The 15451-nt window shown below is 45.6% G+C and overlaps 1 protein-coding gene across 2 annotated transcripts in view; it reads right to left on the bottom strand.

Moving 5' to 3' along the window:
- Positions 1-15451, bottom strand: part of LSAMP (limbic system associated membrane protein) — a 305059-nt gene that overhangs the window by 156953 nt on the left and 132655 nt on the right. For both annotated transcript variants that reach the window (XM_036378608.2, XM_036378622.2), the window contains exon 2: positions 5277-5509. In XM_036378608.2, the coding sequence (XP_036234501.1) occupies positions 5277-5509 (233 nt within the window). The remainder of the gene's footprint in view (positions 1-5276; positions 5510-15451) is intronic.

Here is a 15451-nt window from a genome sequence, read left to right as displayed (position 1 = left end):
CGTAATAATTTTTTTTTCATGATGTGAGCATTAAATGAAGGGAGAGCCCACAATCTGTACAATCAATAACTGGGAATCACAAGACATTATTGAGTCTGCAAGAATCCCAAGCTGTGAGTGAAAATGTGAATGTGCAGCTCTTCATACGTCAGCTGAGTATGGTTAGGTTTTAAATGGGCTGTGGTAATGCTATACCTCTTTGCCTTCATAATTTTGACCAAAAAAAGCACCTCAGACCAGTAAAACCCTCCTGATTAAATTTTAATCAAATTCAAAAACAATGGAATGTTTTTGTTTCACTGAAAAGTTACAACTACTGCCATTCACAATGATGCCTACACATAAAGGTTCTGGACAGGAACAATTTGCTTCCTCCTAGTAGAGTTACTTCTCCAGATTGACTTGGATAGGCCTAGGTCTTTACTGCAGAAATTTTTAAAGCCCATGCATGCCAAGATCTCTGTGTCCTTGCACCTGTCATCCTGATGAGACAAGTAAGGACCATAGGAATTTCTCCACTGCTATCTAAGCCTGAGAAGGGCTTGAGGATATTTTGCTAAAAGAACAAGAACTCAAGGTAATGCTGGGAAAGGGGCAGCCACTGTGTCCCTGTTACAACTCAATTCTCCTGGAACAATCACTCAGCATACTGGAACAAATGATTAAACATCCCATTTATAAGCACCGAGAGGATAATAACGGAGTAAAGGGAAAAAAAAAAGCAATGTACTACTTTTGGCAAACACATATCATGCCACCCAGGCCTCATTTCCCCTTTTTTGTATGATAGCTGGCATAACAGATAATGCAGAAGCAATATGTGTGATTATGTGATATATCTTGACTTCAGAAGACCTGACAGTCTTCAACAAGCTAAGAGAACACAGTGGATGTTAAATCTCCATCAGGATGCTTCAAAGAGCTGCAATCAACAGATCACTCTCCACCAGGGATAGGTTTAGTGGGCTGCTGCCACAGTCTGCTTTTGTGTCGTGATCTCTTCAATACTTTAATTAACACCTTCATGATGGAACAGAAACAAGGCACCTGACTTTTATTGATGACATTACATTGGAGGAAGTTGCAAGTGCTTTGGAGCCCAGGATGGTAAGGAAACTGAAGTGGTCTCCATGGAGAGACCAAGCAGATGACATCCAACAGCAGAGAGCACAAAGCAGTATTCTCAGGAAGGGGGGAAAACAATTAAAGTTCAAATACAAAAGTGAAGAATGAGCTGCAGACCAGTAAGAGAGGATTATAAAGGCAGAAAGACTAAATTAGTGAAAGCAGTGAGGCACTCATATAAAAAAGGTAAATCTCATTTCATTCTGGGGTTAGGTAAGTGAAGTGTGATATGCAAAACATGGCTGGTACTTGTATCTGCATGATTGAATCCTGAACTGGAACTCCTGTTTTGGTTTTGGACAGTACATTTAAAGAAAACATGTAGACAAATCAAAGAGTAGTGAAATATATATGCCACGGGTTGAAAAAATATGACCTCTGGAAAGCAGTGAGCCTATTAAGCTGCACTAGAGATCTCTGAGACACAGAAATTTAGGGGTTTCAGGCAGATAAAAGGTAGTTTTGAGGAAGAGGAGAAATAACCACTATGTGTCTTGGAAGGCCCAGAAATAATTGGCAGCAAAATCAATTTGGATCATATGTTAATAAAAGCTTTCCAAATGCAAGGAGAGTGAAATAATGGACATGCACCAGCTATGCAGGCACATCTCCAAAAAATGTATGTATGGGGGCAACTGTAGAGCTGATCTTGTCTCACTGCATGGGGAAGGTCCAGACCATCCCTTGCAGGTCCTTTCAAGTGTTCACTCTTTTGATCACATACCAGCAGAAATAACTGGGGTAGTAAACTGAAAGCTTTGCAACTGGCCATTATACCCAAATTGAAGCAGCACAAAATGCTCTGAGTGAGGTGGTGGCTCAGGGCAGTCTCTTGGTGCATTCACCCCAGTGGAGAGAGCACCTGGTAGCAACTGAGCTGGGCAGAGACAACCACCTCCAGTCTAGAGGACTGCAAAGAGTGCTGCCCACCTAGCTCAGAAAGATGGCAGAGATGGCCACAGCTGTACTAATGAATATTTTGGCAGTGAATGCCTACTTCTACTAGCAGAGAAGCTTTATGTTTACTAGCTTTATTTTTCAAAAGATGGAAAGACTTAGGAAGACAACTTTTTCTACTTTTAGCTCCATGAAGTTCTGATTTTTTTTTAAGTGTCATTTCATTATGCCCCTTTTAGACCTCTGCAATATGCCCAGTTGAGAAGGATCTTCAATCCCAGTTGAGAGGGATCTTATCCATGGACCTACACACTTAAGAGAGGAAAGGAATAGACCAAGTAGGGTTTTTTTGCAGAAATTTTTGCTGGCAAAGTAAAACTGGTTCTTCCCATGTGAATACTAAAGGACTTGGGCATATACATTAGAGAGGTGATGTCCCTTTTTCTGTGATATACTTCTGCAGCTCTGTCCAGCAGAGTTCACCAAGCAGAGCTCATCTCAGGGAAAGCTGATTTTCTCAAGGCTGGAAAGAACTTGGTCCTAGAATGCAACTTCATTAGACTGCAGTGATCTAAGCACAGAAAACATTCAGGATACAGTGAAGCCTGCCTACTTCAGCTGCCATTGTGGACATGGTGTGGTCTCCAGTTTTAAAGGCTCCAACAGCACTCTAGGATCTGCCTACCCACTTACTAGTCTCTGATACAGATATCCCATTTGTGTCTAGGAGTAAGTTGTGCTCTCACAGGGGCTAGACAGATGAGGGAGTTGAACTGGGAGAGACTAAGGATTTGTCTTTGATAGCAGGATGCAGAAATATCTGTGGCAACACTGAGTGAGAGGAGTAGGAAGCCTGGCATGGCCCTAAACCAACCCATTGTCTCCAGGGCAGGAGCAGCTGTCATTGCAGTATCTTTCACTGGCAAATCCAGGCATCAACCATGTACTCAAAGGTAGCAATGAGTCTCTGATCCTCATTTGCTTTTGTTTCCCTGAGCTTGTTCAAAGGAGACCACTGACCATCATTCCAGAAATTCTCCTCCCAGATTACCAGGCAGACCAGTTGACTACCCTGTCATTTAATGTTTCAGGAGTTGTATTTTCTTTTATTTATTTATTTTTACATTTGGTATGCCCAGAGCTTCAAATAGCCTATGTTTTGAAATGTATGAATACAAAAACAAAAGAAGCAAATAAACTGCATAAAATAAATAAAACTAAATAGTTTAGTATGACTAAATATCCAAACTCCTTTAATTAGCAGACTAGTAGCAGACTAGTAGCAGACTATTTTTCGGGCAAACAACATGCAAATCTTGGAAAAATAGCAATCAATATAAGAAAATAATACTCTGAGACTACAGGGATTATTTTCTAACATACACTATTTGTATTGAATTAGTTTTATTAGTTAAGATTATTTTTAAAACATGTTTAAAATGAGACTAACTCTTCCAAATTGGAAAGGATTTTGTATTTATATCTTCCTTCACTTTTCTTTCCAGATTAAATTTAGTTTAAAAAAATTAAAGCTATGAGTTTTATCTAATTACAGGATTATACAGTAAGCACAATATCACAATGGGTCTTTTATGAAATCTGTGGCAGGTGTTAGAACAAAGATTACCCACAGATACTTTATTTACAGGCATTTAGAGTTTAGGAGTGTCAAAACCTAAATTTTCTTATTCTCAGAAAGGTGGCAGTAGTTCAGAGCCAGATACCCACGTATTTAAGTGAAAGCTAAGCTAGAGAGCTCAATTTTGCTGCTTAGGCCCATATCTAATAGGCACAAATACAATTAATAATACATATGCACAGCTCTGGAATTCATTTGTTCCTATATTTTTCTTGACAAGTAAATGGAAATTGTGTGCTGTGAGATTTCACCAGTAATAAACCATCTACAGAGGGCTGGCTCTGCTCTGCTGTAGTGAGCAGCAAGGCAGGGTACACCTCCAGGGCTGGGGAATGCATCTCATGCAGCAAGCACTCAGCCAGGCTGGGAGAGCCGCTCTGTGTGTGGGTGTGGGCCACTCTTTGTGCTGCTGGGGGAGGATTCCGGGCAAGAAAAGCAACCAGGAGCCTTCTGGCTCACTACACCTGTGTGTAAAGCATCACCTCTGACCACACGTCCAGACTTCGTCACCTTGCAAATAAACACTCAGGATGCTACTTAGCCCCCCAGTTTGCCAAGTAGTACCAGCAAGAGGAAAAGTCCTTTCCTGCATACATCTATAACCAGAGCTATTCAAAAACTTGTCGGGGGAAATGAACTCTGCAGCCTTATGGGTTACTACACAAATCAGAAGAAATAAAAAATTTCTGGCTGAAGGATAATATAGAAGTTGAACATATATCTAATATGTATCAAACACATTAATAAATATCTACCAACTTAGCTGCTCTGTAAATATTTTAGATAAATAGGCAGATAGACAAAATGGCATGAAGATTTAAAGCAAAACTAAACAAAACTGGGTAAACTCTCTTGTTTTGTGTTCTGGTCTGGAGAGGATGGAACAAGAATAAACTCCTTAATGACCTTACCAATAACTGGTGAACTCTTTCATTTGTTTACTCTCTGTTATGCCATAAATGCAGGCAGACAGATAAGACAATACTGGTTTGCCAAGTTTCCTGTTCCTTATAATACACATAGGAGAAGGGTAGCTAAAAAAGGAAAAGGCAACATAAGGTATGTGGCAGGTCCCTCTGGTACCAGGTTTCACACATGCCTAGTGATGGTTCACCTGGCAAACCAATGACCCAGCTTGGAAAAACTCACAGGAAAATTAATTCCTTAGCCTGGCAAAGAGCTGACTATGGAAGGCCAAAAAACACAGCACAGTAGCTTGTTGACACGAGAAAAAAGAAAGGAAACCTGAGGAAGGAGGAGGCAAAGAAACCAGAGGGCTCTCTGTAAAGAGATAAAGCACAATGTCTGAAAAGTGTCATTATAAACAAATGCTTTCCCATCAGTGCCAAACAACCAGAGCCAGGAGCCAGGTTTGCATCATATTAGAATATGGCTTGGCATCACTGGTGTCCCCTGCTCTGTCACCACTTTTAAAAGGACAGACAGCAGAGTAAAACCATGCTATGCCACAGTGGAAGGGAAGAGTCTAGCTGGCCCCTGAGTAAACATAAGGGACGCATAGGCTCCTGACTTTTGAGTTTCTCTTAGAAAAATACAGCTCCCTCCTCTCACTGTGTCTTTTGCTCTTTGCTCTCCTATCAGGCACGTTGCTTACCTTGCACGATCAAGTAAACCTGGGAAGTCTTGGGATGATGCTGTGTCTGCACTGAACACGTGTAGGACCCCTCATCGTAGACATCCACTTTCTGGATCCGCAGGCTGTATTCCAGGGGGTTTCTCTTCTCCAGCTCTACTCGAGGGTCCAGGGACCACTTGTCCTCTCCAGCAAAAATGATGCCAGAACGATTTAACCAGGCCACCTTGGAGCTTCTGTCTTCTACATAACACCTGCAGAGGGTGAGACAGGTAAGGGGGAGATTAACAACCCTCTCCATCACCTCCCTTTTGTTCCTCTTCTTTACTGCTTTGCTGAGAAACTTCACACCACACTCCTGCCTTGCCAGTAAACCATAGAATCTTCTCATCATTACTGTCCCATGGACAAGTACTTAACAACTTAACTCTTTTGGAGAGTTTCAGGAATCTTTGGTTCATAAACCCCATGGGATTTGGGGCAGACATGTCGTCTCTTGTTCTCTCTTCCTTTTGCCTGTGGCCTACATACCAAAAATTAATTTGGAAGGCCACAAGAGATCTTGATCACCAAATGCCTTCAACCCTGCCAGTGCGAAAGGTTGGAAGTAGCTCTTCCCATGCTTCTCCTTCACCTTCAAAAAGTTGACTATACAATAGATAAACCCCCAGACCCCTTCCAGCCTGGAGGGCAAAGGTTCAGGGCTCCAGCTTTGTCAGCTCAGGGCACAGCTCCTCCATCCCTCAGTTTCAGCAGCACTAGTGGAGGAAACTATAGAGTATCTCCCATCTACATCCTTCTGACAAAAAAAAAAAGAAAAAAAATTGTGGAATTATTTCATTGTTCAAACATCACCCTCCTAACACATACACACACACTTGCTGATGCACATCTGCTTGTTTGTGCAGGCAAGCACAGATTTCAGGCTGAAAATGAGAGGCTGTGGGAGTGTCACTGTCATCCCTGTTCATCCCTGTGACACACGCAGAATGTCCTGTGAACATCTCAGTTGGACAGGAGAGGAGGAATGACAGCTAGGGGTGGCAAGCAGAGGAGTAGCAGGAGGACCAGAAACTGCCAGGGCCCTGAGTGCCACCTTCCCGAGTCAGAGGACAAACCAACCCCATTGCAACTGTAACTTGACGAGTATTTTGTTTCTTGACAGAGAGCAGAGTAAGTGCCGTGAAGACAAATGCATTTTTGGCAAAGACACCTGCTCTGTACCACTTCCCACCACCAGAAGGAGACTTGCACAGAAAAGATGAGGAGCTGCCACTGAGGAGACACGTCTTTCTCACTCTCAGCTGTGTCTCATTCAAGAGGACCAGGGCTGAAGAAGACAGGCAGACATAACTCCTCTTTCACCCTGGCAGCTGCACCCCCCGGGCTGGGCTCAGAGAGGCTGAGAGCAAGTTGGCTTGCTGCAGCTCACATCACATTAGCTCTGCAGATAAACAGGGAAGCTCAGTCTCCAGACCTGTTGCTCCTTCACCTCTCAGAGCTCTGTCCACAGTGTCCCAGCATCCAAATAACCCAGTATCTCTTGCCACTGCTATTACAGAATCACAGAATAGGTAAAGTTGGAAGGGACCACAGTGAGGTTGTATGGTCAAACCTCCCTGCTCAAGCAGGGTCTTCCTAGATCACATTGCACAGGATTGTGCCCTCTTCACTATTTATGCATGTGTTGTATTTGAAGGAAGAAAGAAAGAGGATAATGATTATTGCTTCAAGATAAGACAAATATTTGACAGTAGGCTTTCATACAGCCTTTTAGCATGGGTCAGACATTTTCCAAGTTCCTCTATTTGAATGCATTTCATTCAAGGCTGCTGCAGCTGCCTTCCCTTGTGATGTGACCCCACCATTATGGCCGGCACCTCACACCCACTCCCTTTGGCAAGCCCATGGATGGTGTCCAAGCTGTTCTGGGGTTACTTGTGGGCAGGAGGAAAGCCAAGCTGCATGGGCATCCATGGTAGCCACGCCATGCTGCTGGCCAAGCTGTAAGCAGCTCTGTCTGATCTGACAAACACTTGCTTTAGAGAGCAGCCCAATAGATTCCTGTCTTTTACTGACAATGTCCAGACAAGGAAGGGGAGTGAGAATTTGGCCCTCAGGCCAGAACCCACCCTCCTGGCCAGGCAGGCACTTGCCCCCAAGGTGAACTCAGGTGTGATCTGAGTTGTTTTCAAAAAGCTACTCTTTGTCAAAAAGAAGGATGCAGGGGAACCTGTGAGCAGTCAGTTACAGGTAGAAACCAGCATCACTACGATGAGGCATTGCTCCAGTTCTATTGGCCACTCCAGGCAGTAATCACCAGTGATGGGAGATGAAAGCCATGACCCACAGAGCACAGTGTGCTGCAGGGCTGAGGGCAGTGGCCCTGTAGGAATACCCAGACTGCCTCCAGAGCTGGCTGCCTTAGGGTCAAGAGCCCTCCTGCAAATGCAGGAGTTGTAACAGCACCAAGAATCAGGGGTCAGGTATTTTGGTAGTGAAAAGCTAAGCAGATTAACAGTGGAAACTGAAGTCAGTGGGAGCTTAAGTTTCTCAGTCACTTCTGAAAATCCCCCTGAATAGCTATCAGTGCTGCTGGACTCCAGCAGATCCATGGCACCCCACCATCATCACCAGGCTGCTTTCCCATTCCCACCAGGCTACAGTGAGCATTCAGCAGCTCTGCCCTGCCCCTGATCATTATAACTCTCTGGGGTAGCAAATATGCCCCTGTCTGGTGTCTTGTCAGTGACAGTTCAGTGGTGTGGTCAGCACAAAGCCTTGTGCTTTTGCTCCTGTGGGTGGGCTTCAACCAGAGACCCTCCCTCCTCTCCCTGGAAGAGAAAATGTGTCATAACCTGTCTTATATGCATCCAGGTCAGCCCTAGGACGGTGGTCAATAGCTACAGTCAGGCAACCTTGCAACTGGTCCTGAAACAAGTTAGCACGTGCTACCAAAATAAGGAAAGGAAATAGGACAAAGAAAAGAGGAAAATGGGAGGAGTGAGTGAAATGGATTTGAGCCCTCTATTCACCATACCTGCTCCTCTCAAGCTGTCAGGAAAAATCAATGTACAAATGTGGAAATTCCAAGTCCTGGCATGCTCTGAACATGCATTCACGTGGATGATGCATCTCAGTATGTCTGTCTGCACACACACACACCCCCCCTCTTAGTCTGCCAGAGATGCCACCCAGCTGAATGTATCACGCTTTAATAAGGATTTATGGTGATGATTTTCACAGTGTAATAAGTGCTAATTCAATACTAATAGAATATTAAATGGCATGTTAACTGACATTTTAACTGCAAAGCAATAGGAGCATGGCATCAGCCAGATATCAATGGACTCTTATCGTTCACTAATAATCAATAATCAAATTCACAGAGACAGTCAAATGCTTTTCATTAGACTTATTGGAACCATTACCATCAGCCTCAGTGAAAGCTAATAAACAGTTTGTGATCCATGCATTATTCTTTTCTTTATGGTTGCAGGTTTGATTTCTTGACATCTCTGATGTGGCTAACGAGGGGACCAGTGAATGGTGATAGGCATGACTTGCATGATCACTGTTAAGAACCTGGGAACTGTTGATCTTGCACCATTTCAAACCAGAGACATGGAAGGACAAAAGAAAGATCTTGCTGCCATGCCCCATTTGTCCTCCTTGCCTCCTTGTAAACAAACACAGCCAAGTTTGGCACCCGAAATTTTTTAGAAACAGTTGGATGTGGAGAAAGAAACCCAGGTCATCCTTGCACTCCTCCCCCATTCTCATTTTCCCCACATGCAAATGCAGACAATAGGGCTGAGCTGTGCTACAGGAGGGAGGGGATGGGGCGATGCTTTTCTGCAGGAGAATGATTTTGAACCTTCAGCAGGAACCACTGCCTTGGATGGGATAGAGGGCTGCCCACCATCATTCCTGGTCCCTGGATTTCATGATGGGCTGGGACACCTGGCAGCATGCAGGCTGGGGGAGGGCAGGAGCAAGTCCTGCTCCTTGTCCTCCCTTCTCCATCACCTGCTGGTCTAACACGCAGTGCTGGGCCAAAGCAGCACTCCTGCAAACCTGCCCCTGCTAAGCTCCGAGGAACACTCCCCATCTGGCAAGAGCTACGTGTTTTTTCCCCCTTCTTCAAAGTAGTTGGGCTTGTTCCTATTGATGGGTGAGAGATAGAGTGAAGAAAAGGAGCGTGAGGCTTGGGCACCTACATTTCCTCTCCCGGCGACGCAAGCCCGGAGGTTTCAGCGCCCGTTCTGCCTCACTCAGGCCCCGGCGCTTGGAGCTCCGGGACTCCCGCTCCTGCCTGCGGTGGCGGCAGCGCCGCTCCGCGCATCGATTTGCCAGCGTGTTGCTGTAACACTCATCGCAGTTTATGTTGTGCCTGTCACTCCAGCAGCTCTCGGCCCTAAGCTTTCCGCCCTCTGTCTCCCCCGGCGAACAGACGGCCCGGCTGCTGAGAGGCGGCGTTTGCCTGGAAAGGCCCAGCACGGCTCCCCCGGGCCGCCGACAGCCGCTGCCGGGCTGGGCCGCACGGGCTGAGGAGAGGGTGCGGCAGAGCCGGGATCGCAGCAAGGGCCTTCCCATTCTGCCCCAGGGAAAGCAGCACAGCACCTACGGCCGAGGCTGTGGAGATGGACCGGGATATTTACCGCCTGGAGTGATGAAAAGGCAAGAAAGAAGCCCTTCAGGGCCTGGTGAAGCTGCTGTTTAAATGATTGCTTTAACATGGAGATTTTACAGCATTATCAATGATGTATTGGGTTGAACTGAAGCTGGGATAATTATTTGGGGTTTTTTAATTGCTGTTGTAATTTCAATTTTTTTTTAAATTTTTTTTTTTTATAGCAGAACCAAACCCACAATTCTCTGCCAGAACCCCACTAGTGAGAAGAAGCAAGCTGCTAGGATTAATGAAATATGCTGCCCTGCTTTGCCAGCAAGCCACAGCGCTTACCTCATTTTGGGGAAAAATAAATAAATAGTGAGTTTATGAACTGCATTTTCTGCCCTCTTTCTCCAAAGCATGTTGTGGTGACAGCTCTGTGCCACAATTCCCACACTCCTCTTTAATCATCTTTTTTCCATTAACCCTTTGATCATCTCTTCTGTAAGACAATCTCTGTGCATCAGGCCAAAACTCAGCAGCCGGCTGCACACACAATTAAGCACCGAAACCCCACCCCACTGCACTCACTGAAGGATGTGCTGCCCTTTTGCCAGAGGATGCCACAACCCGCCCTGCATCAGATCTCCTGTCTTCGCCTCAGCTCTGTGATGAGCCTGCTCTAATTTTCTCACTTCACAGACACACTTACAAGATCCAGCTAACAACTTCCCCCACTGCCCTCTACCCCCAGCAGCAAAATGGCAAGAGGGAAAAGAGAGAGGGATCAAACATGGCTCATTCGGCACAAAACAATGTCAGCTTCTGGCTGCCAGCTCCAAACATGCAAGACAAATTCTCTGTTGTGTTGCAAAATACGATCCTGGAAAGCTAATGCAGTGGTTAAACACAGCCTTGCTCCCAGCCCGGGGAAGAAAGTTCAAGAGCAAATCATGCTTATGCTGTTTCATCTTGTCTCATCAAGCTCTTCAGTCCTTCCCTGCTTGGCAAGCAAGGACTCGGACACAGCCATGGTCAGCCAGGGTGGCAGCGATGGTCTGGCCTCTCTGCTACGCCCTGGGAGGGGTATGGGCAGCAAGGGCTAAGGACAGACCACAGCCATGCCAGCCCTGACCTCCCAGCCAGGCTTTTCATGGAAGAGTCCAGCCAGGCTCCACAATGGCCCTGAAGTGCTGGACCCTGCCAACATCTCAAGAGCAATGCAGCGCTGCCCAGCAGTCCCCACCAGAGGAGTACAGTGGCAGAGCACAGAGGAGCACAGTCTGGAGGAGCAATATGGGAGCTGTTGGCCCTGGGTAGTTCCCACTGCTCTGGATCAGGCCCCCTCAGCAGGAGATGCTGCAGAAGACACCCACAGCTCAATGTATCTCTACCTCTGCGAAGGCAAGGCTCCTTAAGTGGATGGCACTATCATGGGAGGTCATATCAACTGAGCATCTGAAACTTCCTTTCATCCAAGCACCAAAAGCCTTATTTTGCTGAATTTGAATGCACATGGGCATCAGTTGTTGCTCAAAATTCTCCTCCCTACTGCCACTGCTACTCTCTTTCCCCAGCCTAGTACAGCTGCTGCTCCTCTCCTTATATGCCATGATACACAGCAGGGTCACTGTTTGAGAGTGAAAGCTGTGCCACAGCAGGATGGATTTCCAATATGTGGCATAAATAGCTCCTGAGTAACCACTGCCAGCGTGACAACACAGGCCCTCAGAGGGATTTAGAAAACTACTGCTTAAACCCAGTCCTGTGCTGGAAAACTGGCAGGAGGGGGAAACTGCTGCATCTGTTCAGCCCATGCCTTCTCTCAGCTGTATTATGCTGTGACCTTGGTCGTCATACCTGTCTGCAGCTCCCTGGGTATTTCAGCACTCAGGTGACAATTTTTGGCCATCCACCTATTGGGAGGGCGCATGGCTGATAGGATGCCTGCACTTCTGTTCATCCTCTTTAGTAAATTGCCACTTTAGGAGTATAAGGCTAGGATGGGCTTACCAGGTCATGAGGCCCCAGCCTTTGCCGGCACAGCCAGCTGTACTTTATCATCTTTTTCAGAGATGTACCTCATTCCTACTTTAGCCTAGTGTGTTTGATGGGGGAATATCCTCCCCCAGTTTTACAGGTCAGACTGCTCAAAGTTTTTCTGTTCTGCTGATTAAAACCTTTTTTTTTCCTAACTCTAAGTCTAGATTTATTCATACCTGGCTTATATCCATTTCCTCTCATGCCAACACCATCTTTTAGCTTAAAGAGCTCTTCTCTCTCCTGGGTGTTTATCTTTCACTGTGTTCAGAGAGAGCAATCATATTTCCTCTCAGCCTTCATTTTGCTGGATTCAACAAGCCAAACTCTCCTGGTTTCTTCTTGTATGATAGACCCTCCATTGCCCTAAACATCGCAGTAGCCCCTCTCAGCACCTGCTCCAGCCTGAATTCCTCTTTCATGACCAGCATTTGTACCAAATTTTCTAGGAGTCCCCAGTGCCTTGTACAGAAACATTTCTGTCTGTCTCTCCCATCAACTCTTTCTAATGAAATAAAAAAAGAATTGCAACCAGAAAATATGAGCATCAGTGCAGAACTGCTCATGTGCTGTAAACATCCTTGTCTCTCGGTCCATGTGGCACACATGGAAAATGAAACCCAAGGGAATTTACAAAAAATACACTGGCCTAAAAAGACAGCTAGCTGCCCTGGCTCTCACTAGCAGACACACAGCTGGTCTCACATGGGTTTTCTTTCTTTTAAAATGACTGTTTAAGAGTAGAGGTTCCTGTTTGTGTAGGGAAAAAACACAAACTCACAACAGAAATCAAGCCCAAAATACAGCGATTTTTATGCCAGTACTCTCAAAGGGTGGATGTAACTATATCAGAGTAAGAGAACTTATACTGGCATGATTTATTGCTCTTCCCATCTGTTGGGGATCAGTATACCTGCATAAACAACTTCAGTCCACATCCATTCCAGCAGAGGAACCTTCTTAAAAATATCAATATGAGCTGCTATGAGCTGCTATGAGCTTAACTCCATCCCAGCCATATCCCAGCACAGTTTAAAATTTCAAAATACAGAAAAACCTCAGAATGAGACCTATCACTACAGTACCATCTCTTCTTATAATCCACCATGCCCAGGAAATGCCCTCAATTTCTTTACAGCACAGTCAGAGTCAGGAAATCCTTGGACAGGTCTTTTCCCATTCCAAGACATGTTTCTAGAATGACTGACTCCAGTCCCAGGCCTCCTGCCAGAGGAGACTTGCTCCCTACATGTGCTCAGGGGGATGAACTGCTCTCTGGCTGACGCTTGCAGAAATGCCAAATGCTATGACAGCTTGCATCAGGGTCTTGCACTGAAATCAGTCAGGAGGTTCAGGCTGCTGAGGAAACAGACTCTGAGCTCCCTCTTTCTGTTTTGGGTTAGCTGAGGACTTGCCACTCTTCCTTTTCGGTCCAGCCAGAAACCTGGCTCTGCTCTTGATCCAGAATCATTAGGCAATGCTAATCAGCTATTGATCACTTGGCCTTAGTGAAATAGCCACTAGGAATGTATGTCTTGCTCTGCTGTCTATAGCTTCCTGTAGCATCCCAGGGCTCCTGCACTATCAAAATGGCAGGGAATAGCAGAGCTGATGAAGAATGGCAATGGGGAACATTTCCCAATGATTTCCCTTTTTGTTGCTCTGCACTTACACTAAGATCCTGTGCTTTTGTGATCACTAAGACACAGGCTGATATTTAAAAATATCTGGGGTCACTTAGGAACAGAAGTTCATCAAAAGACAATGATAATTAGTCCCTTATGTGAACTGGGTATTGGCTGTTATGCCAAATTTGTAAGTAAATTGGAAACTAAAACTTCTGGCAGGCCTCTGCACCCTTATGACTTTTTTCTGTTTTGGGGATACACCGAAAATGAGAATTAGGAGCACTAATAAGGCACCCATACAGACTATAAGTCCCTTTAGTTTCCTTCACAAATTTCAGCTGTAGAAATCACCTATTTCTTCTACCTGAACCCCCAGTGCCTTATAGGTAACTTCTATGTGGTCACCACTAGGTAACTCCAGAAAAGCTAATCCATTTTTTTCCCTTGAATTTCTTCTAGTAAAAAATAATAATAACGAAAATGCCACAAAAAGGGGAAAATGAGTTTCAGAGATGTGATCTCCTTCTCTGACAGGAGGGGAGGGAGGGTTTTGCTGGGAAGTCCACGTGACTCTCTATCTGGTAATTATCCAGCCACAGAGGGAAACTGAAACGTTCTGTGCTGTCGCAGAGAATGACAGCACCTGGAGCTCCAGCACCCAGATAAAAAGCAGAGAGACAATCAGGCAGATGGAGAAAGGCAACGATACATCGTGGGCTGGCAAGCAGAGGGAAGAGAAAAAATGGGGAGAGGCAAAAGCTGGCAAGAAACATTAAGGCAGCCGGTACAGCTACTGGGGAATGAGACTATGCCACAGATTAGCAGTGCATGGTCACAAAGAAAGAAAGAGCATAAGGGCAGGTCAGGAGAGAGTGGGTGCACAAAAGGGACAGTGCAAACACAAGAGGGAATAGGAGAGTGATGCTAGAGGGAGCTTCAAAGCATTTTGTGTGGTCCAGGGTCGCTTCCTCCCACCCCAGTCACAGGCTAAAAATGCAGGAGGTATCACCACAGGCTGTCACAAAACAAGGGGGAAGATTTGAAAATCAGCATCTCACAGCTGAAGAGAGATGTGGCGCTGCAAATAACACCTTCTAGCTTGTGGATTTCAGTGGTTTGCTCAGGGAAGGGGACTACAAAGCTTAAGATCCAAAAAATTAAACCTGGAGCTTTGGAGCATCACCTCATGTATTTTGTATGGCAGAGATGCAAGAGGGAGGTTCCCTCCCCGACTCTCACTTTCACAGTTGCACACACCAAGACACATGTAAGCCTGCAAAATAGCCCACATGATTGCTGCCATGGCACCATGGCCTAGTTCCAAAAGCAAGGCACCTCAGATGCCCTCCCACACAGCAACGTGACAGCACCAGCTCTTGGGGCTCTCAGAAACAAGGGCTGTGCCCACAGGACTGGCAGCATCCTCCAGTGGGTCAGGAAGAGCTGACTGCCAGGTGGCAAGAAACCGAACACCACCTCTAGGAATGTTTCTGACGTGAGAAAATACAGCCAAACAGACAATCAGGTCAGGGCCATCAGCTTGTCAGGGGCTAATGCTGGCCACCAGCCTCAACAGCTGTTGGGGTAAGTGACCAAAGTAGATCTGTAATGGCTGCGTATCTCCAAGGAGGCAAGAAGAACTAAATGCTCAGATGTCCCCACCTGAACATTTGGGGAAGGAAATGGAAACAGTATCAAGGTCTGAGCCGCACAGTCACACAGCCGCACAGCAGTCAAGGTATTGAGCCATACAGTTCAGTGACCAACTCTCCCATGCTTAGTGACAGACATTTCAAAGAAAGGTAGAACACTTCCTAAAATGACAATGTAAATCACCTTCTACATAATTTCATTATCTTTTCTAGCCATTAAAACCCATAAATTTATCACCAAGCTAATTACAGAATGGCTTG

This window comes from Molothrus ater, chromosome 2 (assembly GCF_012460135.2).
Source record: "Molothrus ater isolate BHLD 08-10-18 breed brown headed cowbird chromosome 2, BPBGC_Mater_1.1, whole genome shotgun sequence".
In the NCBI taxonomy this organism is placed as follows: domain Eukaryota; kingdom Metazoa; phylum Chordata; class Aves; order Passeriformes; family Icteridae; genus Molothrus; species Molothrus ater.
Note: the sequence above shows the minus strand (reverse complement) of the source record. Positions and strands in the feature narration are given on the sequence as shown.